The following is a 15,059-nucleotide window of genomic DNA, read 5'->3' as shown; positions in this document are numbered from 1 at the left end:
CAATGTCTTCCGCTATGTATTCAGAAATATTGTGCCTGCTTTACACCAACTCATTTCCTACTCGAGCCTTTGAGACCTCTATCCCACTTCCTCATCTGTGTGTGCTGGAACAAATGTCAACGTTTCAAAAAACATTTCGGTTTGAATTCTGAGCAGTGTGTTTTTATGTCTGCTACACAATTTTGATGCAATTGGATGCACTGATTAATCAAAATTTTCACAGAAATAACACAACGAAGCAATAAATTATACATAGATAACTAACATTACATGAATGATATGAAAGAATAAAATTAATGATCAATATATAACAAAAATGATTCCAAAACATAAAATGTTATGATCCATCAACAAATAAATGACCTTCACTAAACACTATATTAAAAAAGATTACATTTTGTTTAGTTATTATATAATGTAAACATACGTAATATACTTAATATCACAATATAACTTACAATGTTTGTAGAAAAAAGTATTTATTTTATATTCTAGTTTATCACATGCTTCACAACTAATATTTTAATTGTAAAAATATTAAACGTTAACAAATATATTTTTTGCATCTTCCAATTTCATGAGGCCTAAGTGCCTTCCAAATGCTTTAATCCTATGTCAGACGTTGGGTATTATAACCAATATCAATGGCATTGAATAATGATGACCTAGTTGGAATTTAGTGTTTTGGCAGAAAATAAACCCACAAGAGCTGGTTGTCCTGTCTTCTACACTTGCTTTTTCTCCCCAACTCCCCAATTTGGAACCTTTTATTGTCACTTCTCATGTTATATTCATAATGCCATGTGCATGAAATGGGAACATCAAAGTAATAAAGGTCTCATTTTGAGCTCTAAACCGCTGAAATATGTTCAATACATTATTTAGACTAAATTGTATGTATTTGTTTGTGTATTGCTCACCTAAGAAAAAAACTGTCCTCATGCCATATATGCCATAACATTGTGCTTTAAAACAATCTCCAATGTGTCAATGCACAGTCAACTAAAATGTATTTTAAAACAGCTTTTTCTTATTTACTGAATTACTTTTGCACTGTTAGTTATTACATATCATACATTTAAATGTATTTTATATTTGAACATCAGCATCATTTATGTATTTTCTTATTTAAGTCAATTCATATTAAATAATGTATTCTACGTTAAATTAATATCCAATGCCTATGATGCAATATTGTTTTTATCATTTTTTTATTTATAAATAATATGCTGCTACACGTTGAACGGTGCACCAATGCTGCGTTCCAGACCACTCGGAACATGACATCTGGATTTAGTCACATAAGTATTTATTGATATTAAAACATTCACTTTTCTTAAGATTAAGTACCATTAAAACATCAAAGCATTAAAACGATGTTTTCTGGATTGAAGTGGAAAATGTCCTCAATCCAAGATGTCTGGAACTAGTCCAGCTAATAAAATAATGCAAAAAAGTACATTTACATTTAGCAGACGCTTTTATCCAAAGCGACTAACAAAGAGTTCAGGGAGCAATAAGCAATAGTGCGATAGGTGCTAATACAAAGTTAGTTTCAACAAAAGCCAGACCACAACCTGTTGAGAAGAGAGAGGGTACTTTTTTTCATTTGTAAAAGTATATGTACCGTTAACAATTTAACCTGACAACTGTGCCATACAATTCGTTTTTTAATCTTAAATTGCGTTTAAATCACCCGAAGATCGCAAATTCGATTCCAAATGGGTCTCATGATGTGATACAGGTCACTTTCACTTTCCACAGTCTTCTTTAGCGTCCGTGTCTGCTGAAACGTTTCCAATCGCGCAGAGCTCCTCCCCCCAGATAATTTTCCGGTTTTATCGATTGACGATTGGCTCTTTTTTCTAGAAGGCGGGACTTCCTTGCTTTTTCGTCCATTCATAATAAAAGCATTGCCGTATGCTATGATTTTCAGCTTTTGCATATTCAGTATAATTCACACCTTCCAACAGAGTGTCTTCCGAGCAGCCGAGTAATATTCCTCTGCCAGGTATAAATGCACTTATGCGTTATTTGTTACGATGTATTATTACACGCACTTGACCGCAGTTAGTTCGTGTCGAATGAGGGTTTATCAAAAAACAAGAGTTCACTACATATATAAACAATTGAATGCAATCGTTTACACTGCAGTACTTCCAGGACAGCTGGAATCAAAATGTCTCTGCTGTTGCACGTGACTGCGGGCTTGATTTGTTAATGTAAGCGTTGTCAAAAGTAACCTTAATGAAGTAGAAGTTCATCTAAATGAGTCGTAATAAATCATGTCGTGCCTTGGATAAGATATGCTGCACAAGAATGAAATATTAACCTTTTAGATAGGAAATGTACAGAATATTGTGATGCACTGTTTTCACGATCTAAGCGCACTGTTTAGTGCTAGTTTAACGGCGGGGAAACGAGTCGGCGCGTGGACTGCGATTCTCTTAATGAATAAGTAGTGGGTGTTTTGGGGCGTAACCTGCAATAAACCAATCAGAGCGTCATCATCTTCCATTGCCTTTAATAGATTGTACGAGCGCTGCGCATAACGCGCTCTTTATAAAGTATTGCGCCATTGACTTTAGACCCGGGTTGAGTTGGTCTATGGCGCAGTTTATTGTCAGTTCCTCAAAATAGAGACGCGCACGAGCAAATTTACACGAGTAAATTTATCAATTTTTAATCAATTCCTTTTATAGAAATAAACAATATACACTAATGTTTAAAGGTTTAGAATCACCATCTAATTTGATTATTCAGTCCACATTTTTTATTAAATAAATGTTAGTTTTGTTAATTTAACTAACATTTTGCACAATATATTTGTCTACAAAATCAATTTGAAACATTTTGGCAAATACCGTCGGATCAAAAGGTTTGAAACTATTTACATAAAATATGGTCAAAATATAATTTGATTTGTGAAGAGATTTATTTATCAATACAAAATTGTCGATAATCTGTTGAACCCCTCAGAATAACATCTTGAAAAATACAGGAGGTGTTACAACTTTGATGTCTGCCTTTTAAATTTATGTTTTTAGAAAAAAATCGGTCAAGTGTATTTTTTCAGTTTCGGCTGCTCCATGAACAAAACAACACACTGGTTTAAAACACAAAGCACATTTTGGCTCTCTCGACAATAGACGTGATCCATTCTCATATTTATTGTTTGTCTTTTCATTGAAAGCAAAAGTAAGTTTGTGTTTTTCTCCTCAGCCATGTTAGCTAAAGAATCAAAGCCAAACCTCAGCCATTCCCAGGTTACCGAGGTAATCCTGAGGCTGTATGGTCTGCACACATCTGTTATTCGCCCGTTGCCCAGTTATGATGACCAGAACTTTTATGTGGACTCCAGTGAAGGTGGAGAGTCCGTGCTGAAGGTTTTGAACTCAACAGACAGTCAGAAAGTCACTCTGGTGGAGCTACAAACCCACACTATGAATTTCTTACATCAAAGTGGCCTTCCAGCTCAAACAACTCTGCCCACCCTGACTGGTCAGCTCATGAGCCTGGAGGAATTTGGTAAGAGCAAACCTGTCAAAAACTATTAAAAAGTATCAAAGTAACAAGGCATACTATTTACAGTATATTTTTTGTTTCTTTTTCCGAAATTATTTTGACAGATTGTGGTTTTGGTAAGCAGAAATATTTGGTGCGATTGCTCACCTACCTGCCTGGAACTACCATAGCCAAAATCCCCCCCAGTCCACAGATCTTGTATGAGGTCGGGGAAATGGCAGCTACATTGGATACAACTCTTCTGCAGGTACAGTCCTTCATTTCAAATAATAGTTTACCACAAACGTACATTCTATTATTCGTTAAAATCCTATTAAACTATTAAAACAGAACAGTATATTATCAGCATGTTTGATATCTGTTAATTGCAAAACATATTGTGATATATATGTTTAAAATATTTGGAGTATTGCAAATATCAATATAGTGTGCATTACAATGAAAATGTAAACACACTGACAGACGTGATCAATTTTTACGATTTACAAATCATTTCTTGCACCTAGGATTTTGTATGTGTATATTTGTTTGTTGTTTTTGTGTAGATGGAGCACCCAAACATCAGTTGTCTTCAGAGGGAAGGGTTTATATGGAGTCTATCCAGTATTCCGCTCTTGAATCAGTATGTTTATGTGATGGACGGGACTCCTGTACATGAGATTGTCAAAGCCGTTTTGAAGCAGTACGACACCCACGTCGTACCCAAACTATCATTGTTTCGCAAGTGTACGACTTTTGATTGACTTATTTACTCATTATTTATTTTGATTTACACACTCCAGAGTTATTGCAAAAGTAAGCTATCAGATTTTGTACGTTTTGGAGCCTGACACCTTAAAATTTCTTTGTATTTATATATAAAATATCTTGAATTATTCCTTTAATTTCCCCATCGCAGGCATCAACCATGGAGACCTCAATGACCACAATCTCTTGATGGAACCCAACGGACCCTCCAAGTTTAAGATATCTGGCATTCTTGATTTTGGAGATATGAGTAGCGGGTATTTCATATTTGAGCTGGCCATCTCTATCATGTACATGATGATCGAGAACCCCGATCCAATAAATGTCGGTGGGCCGGTGTTGGCGGGATGGGAAAGTGTCTTTCGTCTCAACGAAGCAGAAAGAGACTGTCTCTATATTCTGGTTCTGTGTCGCTTCTGTCAGTCTTTGGTTCTGGGCCGGTACACCGTCACACAGCAGCCGGAGAATGAGGAGTATTTGATGACCACAGCAAAGACCGGCGTCCTGCACCTCTGCCGGCTTTGGGAACTAGGGAAAGAAGAAGTGGAAAGGATTTGGTTCCAGAGCGCTGCACAATTCAGACAGTCAGCGGTTGTCGACAGTAACCAGAGCTAAGTGTAGTAAGTTGTAATGCTTCTATAGTGATTGGTTCACCCAAAAATGTATTCACCCTCATGTCATTTCAAACCTGTATGACTGCAGAACAGAAAATATGTTTTTTTCAAACGACGGTAACGACACAACATTAGCCCCATTGACTTCCACAGTAAAGACACAAAACCACTGAGACATTTCTCAAATACAAGTACGTTCAAATGCAGGTTTTGATAGACATGAAGTTAAATAAATGATTACACGATTTTTTTGTTTAGGTGAGATGTCCATCTTGATCAGAATCTATATTTGTTATAATTATGAGCTGCTCACTCAGAAAAAGGAACATCTTTTTCTTTTTCATGAATTACTAGAACACTAAAGGGAATTATTAACGGTCAATGTTCTGAATCCCATGTATACCGTAGCCACCATTGCATATTTCAACCAGCAAGAAGTTTTGAAGAACATGACTTTGTAATTTACAGTTCTACAAACGTGCTTTCATTTCAATATTTGTTCGATGCATTTTGCATTTTCCTTGTGCCTTTAACCTGTTGTAGCACAAATAATCCAAATGCATTTTTCCACAAAGCAAAGTGATGAAAATTAATATGATCATGGTATATTTACTGTAATATGTTCGGTATGGAATGTGATGAAGGGCCACATAAATGTTTTGGTGTCCAACGTGTAAATAAACCACTAGCTGACACTGACGTTTGATATTTGACTGCACTGGACTTTATCAAAGGTCTGTTTTACTGCACAGATTAACTGTTGGGAAAGCTCAGAGTTCTGTTCAGATCTTAACCTGGCTGATATATTGTGTCATTGTTAGCATTGATAGTTTACCGCGGTTGCATTGTTGCTGGCGCAAATGCCAAACATGACATTTGATGTTTATGAAATACAGTATGAGCTGTAATTTAATATCCTCAAATTTAAGATGTTTCTTTTCATTTATTGTCCAGTTCTTTTGCTTAAAAGTCTCTTTTTATTCAAAGTTAATATACTGTAATGTTATAACCGACTCATGCAAGTGCCAAGATGCTAACAGCAAACCCCATTTTTAGAGGGACGTTTCTGTGTAGTGTACAGTACTAAGTAGTTTTATAGCCCTGTGGTTGTTTTACAATGGTGCACTAAAGTCTGCTTCCATGTTAATAAAGAACTGATGTGGGAAGATGGCGTAGAGGAAGATTGTGTAAATATTACCAAAGGACAATACACAAGATGTTGTTCCTTTAAACTCGTCTTATGGTGTGTCCCTTTTATTCATGCAATACAATGATTTTTTAAAAACACAAAATGTGTTAAAATGACACTGGTGGTAAAAAGTAAAACACAAACAGCGTGCTATCAAAGAACACATCCTTTTTGAGAGTGTACAGTAAGCATTGACAAAATGATTTATATTTTATTCAAAGTAGATATTTATTTTTAAACTGTACGGCTTCTATAACAGCAGCTTTTAACAGTGACTGAGTATGCAGTATGTTTGTACTTCCACCAGACGGCGGTGTTACTGCACGGACAGCAATAGACCTTATAGTTGCACGCCAAGCTTTTACTTCTCAACAGTTATCGACTAGGGCCTACACAAGACAACATTGTGACATCAGAATCAGATGAGCTATAATTCCTTCATATATCATTATTTATATATAATACAGCCATATCAACTTTACTAGCTAGAACTTACTTCACAACCAATTGTTTTTTTTTGTTAAAAGATTGGATAGCCTATACTTGGATTATAGACTACATAAGAACATATTTAAGCAATAAATCCCATTTTGAAATATATAACAGGCATATTCTGTGCATGCTACGTGTCAAACCATGTCAGATTCCAGGTCCTCGCTGAGTTGGGAATTTCTAAATGAAAAGACGACTAAATGGATGACAAATGTGTCGTGTTTTAAAAGCAGTGGAAAGGCTTCAGAAATATCTGTTATTTTATCTAAAGGTTTTTTACGTATCTCAATGCTTTAAGTGATACATTATGAAGGTATGTACTCGAGACCGTAAAACATGTAAACATATAAACATTTTATCATACTGAACATCTGACACCATCAAGCCATATATAGCAAGCAACCCAACATGGCAACTCAGATGACTGAAGACCTGAAGAAAATAGGCGTGTGTCATGATGTATGCTGTCATAAGTGCATTAATGCGTTTATTAATACATAGTTATGCAGGTGAATTTTAAACTTGGTTTTTAACTGGATTATTGTTAAAATAATATATCCACGTGGGGTGGCGGGGTCTGGATGGAGTAGTACCTTTGCAGTCCGGCAGCTGCACCTTACCTGGTGGGGCGGACGGCCAGCACTGGCCCGCATCCATCTCCTAAATCTCTCGCGTGCTGGCTCCACTTGCCACACCCCTGAAATCCACCTCAGCTGGCGGGGTAAACCATGTGAGGGTTGGTGTTCACACTGCATCACTAGACGGATGAGCTGCTCTTGCAGCCAATGGCTAAAGGACGGATCATGGACTGAACCAACAGCCGAGTGTGGGGGAGCAAAGGGAATTGACCACAAAGCCCTGTAAAAACCTACACCAGGAAAAATAAGAAGCAAAAAAACAAGCTGGAATGTCAGAACCATGCGCCCTGGCAACTCTGATGAACTACGCCAGGTTTGACCTTAAGACTTGACTACTGTAATGCGCTACTTAATGGTTGTCCTGCATCATCAATAAACAAACTACAGTTAGTTCAGAATGCAGCTGCCAGAGTTCTTACCAGGTCCAGAAAATACCATCACATAACCCCAATGTTATCAACCCTTCACTGGCTACCCATTAAGTATGGTATTGACTTTAAAGTTATTTTAATATTAAACGGTTTAGCCCCTACCTACATTACAGAGCTTCTATCACACTACAACCTACAACGCTATCTAAGATCTCAAAACTTTTGATAACACCTAGAATAACTAAATCCACTAAAGGTGGTCGAGCTTTCTCATACGTAAACTCAGGAATAGCCTTCCTGATATTATTCAAGGATCAGACACACTCTCCCAATTTAAATCTAGATTAAAGACACATCTTTTCAGCCAAGCATTCACTTAATGCAAAAAGAACACTGGGAGACTGCATTTATTCGATTTTATATACTAGAATAATTTAGCTTGTGCTATAAACACTATGTACTGTGCTGTGTTTGACCTTTTTTGTGTTTTTCTCATTTTCTCCTGTAAAGCTGCTTTGGAACAATGCACATTGTGAAAAGCGCTATTTAAAATATAATTTAATTGAAATGACTGCACATCGACATTGCTGCTTGACAGGAGACCAGAATCCCTTCTTCTGGCAGGGAAAGGAGCCTGAAGAGCCAGGAATATATGGCGTTGGATTTGCAGTTGGGAACTCTATGCTGTCCTCATCAGAGCCCCCTTCTGAAGGTTAGAATCCTCTCTCTCTAGCTCTTCAGGCCCAGAACAAATCCTGAGCATCTACACTCCTACACTTTGCTCCTCGGCTGAGTCAAAGGACGAAGGGACTTTAACAGCCATTTAGCCATTTTGGCAAGCTCAATGAAAATGGACAGAGATTGTTATAACGTTGTTCGTACCATGACCTGTGCATCTGAAACATGTTCTTCTCAACCAAACCCTGCCATTAAGTGTCCTGGTGACACCCCAGATCTTGTCACTGGCACCAGCTTGATCTTGTCATTACCAGAAGACCCCTGCTGGACTGCGTTCATACTACACACAGTTACCACGGCACCGACTGTGATACTGATCACTCACTGGTTGGGAGTAGGGTAAGCTTTCACCCCAAGCGGATCTACAACTCCAAGCAGAAAGGACTGCAACATATCAACACAGAACTGACATCAGTTCCAGAAGTTTGCATTGTGCCATTGAAGGGGCCCTAAAGGACTGCCCAGACAACAGCGCTGAAGAGAGATGGACCTTGCACATCTGCATGTAAAGACCAAGGTGCGGAGGGTCCTGATTATGAAGACGCAGCCCTGACTGCCCATACCACGGAAGCACTACAGCCCCTCACCAGCATACAGAAAACCAATGTCATGGGCCAGAATGTCGGCAGCACTCCTTGCATCTCCATCGGCAATTAAAGCCTCAAGGTAGTGGAAGATTGTACGTATCTTGGCTCCACCATCTCCAGCAACCTCTCCTTGGACAACAAGCGGAACACCAGAATCGGCAAGGCATCAATAGCGATGGCACACCTGACCAAGAGAGTGTGGAACAATAGCATGGTCAACCCCAACACCAAGATGAAAGTGTGCAATGTCTTCTGTCTGTTCTCTATGGCAGTGAGACGTGGTCTATGTACACCAGGCAAGAACGGAGGCTTGACTATCTGAGGAGGATACTGGGCATCACCTGTTAGGACCGTGTGCTGGCCCCGGCATTTTTGGCATGCATGCACTCTTTTCACAAAGACACCTACGCTGGCTTGGCCACGTCTGCCGAATGCAGGATGGCCGGAATCCTTAGGACATCGTGTATGGCGAGCTCACCACCGGCACCAGACCAATTGGCAGACCATTGCTCCGGTACAAAGACGTCTGCAAGCGTGACTTGAAAGCCGGAAGCCTGAATCCTGCAGACTTGGAAACTGCTAGAGCAGACCGTGCCAAATGGCGACTTGTCACAAGGATCAGCACAAAGCTGAGCAAATGCAAGAGAGAGGACCAGTGGACGGAGAAAAGATGGGGCAGACGGCAGAGAGCCCGTGGCCACAGAAGCAGTCTCAGGCTTCACCTGTAGTAACTGCAACAGACTCTGCTGCTTTCGTATTGGACTGTTTAGCCACAACAGGCACTGCAATTCCACAACAGACTGACCCGGGCGCAGATACTTCATTGTCTCTTGAGACAGAGGGATGCCGATTGGAATATTTCGACAAATGGATCATGTCAGTTTATATTATAGCAACGTGATTAATTTATGTATTTTATACCTTTTCTAAAACATTTAATTGTAAACTGAGCGCACAGCAAAAATAGAGATAAGAAATTGTAACAACCAAAACATGTCAAAACATGTAAGTTCTTCTTGAACTTACCCAAGTGTGAAGGGAAGTAAGGAAACTTGACAAAGCACAAACAGTAATGTGTGAACAAGCGAGTGAACTTTTTCATCATTTTACAACACGTTGCAAAATAACGTGTTTTGAAGTTGTACAAGAAATGTTGTGTAGTTACTGATGAAGTTGTTAAAACATTCTCATAATACATTCTCCACATTTTTTTATGTCAAGTTTCGAGTCTCTCAAAAACATTTACGCATTTGACAGACGTATTTATCCAAAGCCACTTACATTACATTATTCTGTACATTTTGTTTCTAAGAATGTGCAATCCCCATGGAATGCAAGCGCCATGCTCTTACTACTGAGCTACAGGGATGAAAACAAGTATGAAATAGCAGCAGACCTGATCCAGAGTCATGAGGCCCAAATTTGTTGAATGAGTAGAAAAAAAATTATATACTCAAAGCTATGTACTTTGAGGGTGTTTAATGCCTTCATAAACAAATTTTGCTTATAAAAAACACTAAAGTTCAACCGGCAGATCAAATAATTGTTCAAATTTTCACCCCCCTAATCCAGTTTTTCAGCATCACATAACCACCAGAGGTATATGTACCATCTTGGCTTAATAAATACAATTGAATTTAAAGTGACACAATGACAATAAAGATACACTTTAAAAAACGGGCTGTTTATACCCAACTGTTGGTTTCAATGAAACTAGAAAATGTCCATATTTGACCCAGCCATGGGTTTTCAACAACCCAACATTTTCTTAAATTGACCGCATACCGCTTAATGACAAAATATAATAAATTCTATTAATTATTTTATATATTTATGCATGTAACTTCCTGATGTCACACAGTAGCTGATGACATCAAAGCACATGGATCCTCCCTCACAAACGTGTGTGCATTAGTCAACTGCTTCTGCAACCCATAAACACTCAGTCAACATGATTCGCACAAGTCGCATCACCCTTCTGTTTCTCGTGCTCTGTTCCCTGAACTGCCAAGGTGAGTTGATTTGCTTTTTTAATGCAAAAACATCCGAATTGAATATTGAAACGAATAGGCCTGTGTATCTAATATGTATTATTATATCTCTGTTGAGTTTTTTACACACTAAACGCAAGAAGTAGCTGTCTGAGATTCTCGTGACAGCTCGTCTTTGGTTAACACTTGGCCTTTTGGCTCTGTGGTACAGGAAGTCCTCCCACCTCAAATGCTCTTGAATCTATGACTAAAGAAGCTGCAGATGATGAACTTGTTAGCATCACCAGTGATGCACGGCCTCCCCTCACCAACGTCTCCATCAGTCCTGTTCTTCAGCCCAAAGAAAGCATCCCGCCTCAGTTCACATACTCCTTGAAAAACCCTCAGGGTAAAGTGTGTGTGCGGGTCAGTCTTGGAGTGGAGTATTTGGTGAGAGAGAACAAAGTAAGTCTGTAACAGTCTCAGCACTTTTACTTGACACTTCAGCATATACGCTCAAGGGGTGAGAACTCACATTTGGTTTATGAACAACCTTGTGGCAAACCAGATAACGGTTCGCCAACGGTTCATTTTCAGCAATTCAGTAAAAAGAACAGACAATTTTTGTCAGCTGGAGTAACAAAGAAATATAGTTTTCCTGTAAGATTAAAGGATATAAGGATATATAAAACATTGTTTTTGTGTTTATCTTGTACTTTTGCTGTCGTTTTCTGTAATTGTACAGTTTTTTACCGTATTTAAAAAAAATCCCCTGTAAAATTACATGTTTTCCCCGTTTTTCTATTGTAAATCTGCAGTCTTTTCTGTAATTTTACATTTTAAATTTATTTCAAAATACATAGAAAATGACGTTCTTTTGAGAGAATAGCACTTATGCAACCATAAAGAATAAATTTGATTTTAGTTATTATGTACGATTGTGTTTTGCAATTGCAGAAGAAGTATTATTTCAACATCAATCCCAGTTTAACACGTGTAACTGGATACTGTGGCATCAGTGAATCTCTGCTCTCATTGGACTTTGATGGTGGAAATCTACAGTTCGTTTTCAAGAAGGTCTGATTCATCTGAATCTATTTTTCACAAGATCTCAATTTTCAGTTTATTTTATCAAACATACATCACAAAAGGCTAATGTATTTTATGTGTCACATATGTTTAACCGTGCTTTTAGGAAGGCAGCGTCTCATACGTAAATAGCATTAAAGGTCATCTGAAACCTGCCCCTCCTTGTAAAAATTGCAAAAGTAAGTATACTACACGAAAGTCCCCAGCCGTCCAAATAAAGAAAAACATACTTTGCATAAATAAAAGAAGCTACTGGATTTTCATTACCCTATCATCCCATCTTGACACAATATGTTTTTTTAAGCATTTTAAATACAACAAATTAGATGGATAAAATATGCACATTTAGTTAAAATAAAAAATTAAATTTGGTCAGTGCTTTGTCAAAAAAAGAAATGAACATTTGTTGGAATTACATTTTGCCATTAACCTTCTTCACACACTCAATAGGCAAACTATACGTTGGAGTTGTGGCTCACGAAAAGCTATTCAAAGCCAACAATGGTCTGAGCTTCAAGTGCCAAAGTGAGACGACGCTGATACTGGCAGACTTCTTCAGAGTTAAACTCGTACCTCTGCAGATTCAAGCCTTTGATCTGGATAAGGGTGCCTTTGGGAAAGGTACTGTGGTCATCCTCTTATGCATGTGTACATTTAATCCTCCATATAGTGAATATTGAACAAATCTATTTAATTTTAAGAATCATGTAAACTAAAAAACTCTTACTTTACAATAAAGGGAAAGTTCATTCAAAAACGTAATTCTGTCATCATTTACTCACGCTCATGTAATTTCATACCTGTTCCGATGAACACAAAGAAAGATATTTGGAAGAATGTTTGTCATTTTCAGTTGTGGGACATCATTGACTACCATAGTGGGAAGAATTAAATGGTGCCTGAAAACTCTTTGTTTTCCTAAATTCTCTCTATATATATATATATAAATACTATATTTTTTTGCTATATGGTACTGGATGATGTCCCAGAACTGAAAATTGCAGACATTCTTCCAAATATCTTTCTCTGTGTTAATTGGAAAAAAAGACATTTATGCAGTTTTGAAACAACCTGAGGGTGAGTAAATGATGACAGAATTTTGGATGTAGTATCCCTTTAAAGTTTTACTTTAACATTAAGAAAAAACAATAGAAACATCACAGTAATTGTAAAGGATTTATTGGTTATAATGGGAACTGCACTGGTTTGAACATAAACTTTAATTGGTCTCTGTGGGTTTTCCTGGTGGGATGTTATCTGGCAGATGGGAATCAATAACACACCATTAAATAAGACCCATAATACGCTGCCTAATGAAACTGTGTAATGGTTTTAGTGGTATTTGTGATAGAACTATTGGTTTTTCAGCAGTGTGGTTTAAATAATTCAACAGGATGTTAAGATTCAGATGCTATATTCAAATAATAATGCAACTAAATGCATGCATGATTTATATAGTTTCATCAAAGAAAACAGAATCTGTTTTTCTTTATTTCAGAGGTTGAGTGCTCGGCGGATTATAACAGAAGGATGATCCCGATTATATTGGGGTCTGTGGCTGCAGCAGTTTGTCTCATTGCCATTCTTACCTTTTTGCTTGTCCGTGAGCGGCGCGGGCAAGGCTACGAACAGCTCTGAGGCTGTATATATGCGTTATACTAAGCACTGTATGGTGATTTCATCATGTTAAATTGTTTGAATATATGGTTTTGGTAAACATTTGCTCACTGTAATAGCCAACCTTTGATGGCTAATTCTGATGTGTAGGACAATAACTCAAATGCAGTCACATATATTTTAAAAGGATTATCAGCTAAATACCTTTTCCAAATAAACACAAAAGACTGTAAAAACGTATTGAAAATGAAATCTTGTGGATTTTTTGCATAATAAAAAAGCAGGCAGAAAGCACATGTACCAGCCGTACTTTGCTAAGTAATTTCCTTCTGAGTTTATGGCAAAGTATTTGAAACCTACATTTATAACAAACTCCAAATTGTAGTATACCTAGTTTGATAAAGGTTAAGATGTGAATAAATTTGTATTACTGCACTCTTCCAAATGTATAACTTCAAGTGAATTAATGAGGCTTTCTATTTGAAGATATTTTTAGGTGGATATAAGTGTTTATACAACTTCTGGTGTTTAATTCATGCTTTATTTCTGGATCATTCCCCTGAAACACGGTTTGCATTCAACATGTGTATTTTGATTTTAAGAAAGATTGTTCATATACATTTGTGCAAGGTGTAAAAATTCGGGTAGGGATTGCTACAAATATGAATGAGTAAACCAAAGGCAGATACAGTATTAAAGGGGGATAAGAGATTCACTGCTGTTTCACATGCAGGGGTGTTACGGGAAGACTGTTTAACTAATGTTTTATGATGTAAAAATGCATGTTTGGTGCTGTGGGGAGAGAGAAGTTTCTTGATGAAACTTTTTTTTCAATCGGATCCAAAACAAGCAGTTTAATCAACTTCATGTTTAGCATAAAAGGAAAGTTATCACAGAAAAGAAAAGATATCACATTTGTCCGAATGACCCTTATTTAACATATTGATATTTTGAAATGAAATTTCTAAAGTTGAGCAGCTGTGCAGTTTAACAGAAGTAAACACGCAAACGATGATTTATTTAAGTGTTTGAGATAAAAAAAAGTTACTTGATTCATCGCCGTGTGTTGGCATAGAAAGAGACGAGTAGGCCTACAGACAAAACAAATTGGGGTTGTGAGGGTGTGAATATACAAGAATTGTCATTAGAAATTACTGCTGTAGTCAATGTAAATGCAAAAATTGTGGTCAATTTAAATGTTATTTCCTGTGAGCTTTTATTTTTTCTATGCATTTTCTATGTTAAAATAAAACCCTCCTTCCCTAATGTGCTGAAGTTTAATTAATTAATTAAGTACATTTTTGTTTGTATTTATTTGATTTACTTATTTTATAGCGAGTGTTGTGAAAATGCGTATATCATGACTGTAAATCTGCTTGTCTTTAACTGCTTTTCTGTTAAAAACTAAAAAACAACAACTGTTAAAACCTTTAGTCTAGAGCACTTCACATACTACATATCCCACAATACCGGCACACATAC

The 15,059-nt window shown here is 37.2% G+C and overlaps 2 protein-coding genes across 2 annotated transcripts; both read left to right on the top strand.

Moving 5' to 3' along the window:
- Nucleotides 1-1,897: 1,897 nt before the first annotated feature.
- On the top strand, nucleotides 1,898-6,115 carry LOC306903228 (hydroxylysine kinase-like). Its single transcript, XM_079472238.1, has 5 exons — nucleotides 1,898-2,011; nucleotides 3,223-3,528; nucleotides 3,630-3,772; nucleotides 4,071-4,251; nucleotides 4,424-6,115. Exons 2-5 carry the CDS (start codon nucleotides 3,225-3,227, stop codon nucleotides 4,885-4,887), a joined length of 1,092 nt encoding a protein of 363 aa, XP_079328364.1. The 5' UTR covers nucleotides 1,898-2,011; nucleotides 3,223-3,224; the 3' UTR covers nucleotides 4,888-6,115.
- A 4,682-nt stretch (nucleotides 6,116-10,797) lies between these two features.
- lamp3 (lysosomal associated membrane protein 3) lies at nucleotides 10,798-14,841 on the top strand. The gene is made up of 6 exons (XM_079470917.1): nucleotides 10,798-10,913; nucleotides 11,104-11,336; nucleotides 11,829-11,948; nucleotides 12,067-12,139; nucleotides 12,411-12,581; nucleotides 13,459-14,841. Exons 1-6 carry the CDS (start codon nucleotides 10,853-10,855, stop codon nucleotides 13,596-13,598), a joined length of 798 nt encoding a protein of 265 aa, XP_079327043.1. The 5' UTR covers nucleotides 10,798-10,852; the 3' UTR covers nucleotides 13,599-14,841.
- Nucleotides 14,842-15,059: the final 218 nt, after the last annotated feature.

Source organism: Barbatula barbatula (genome assembly GCF_947034865.1).
Source record: "Barbatula barbatula genome assembly, chromosome: 13".
Lineage (NCBI taxonomy): Eukaryota > Metazoa > Chordata > Actinopteri > Cypriniformes > Nemacheilidae > Barbatula > Barbatula barbatula.
This window is presented reverse-complemented; position numbering and strand designations above follow the sequence as displayed.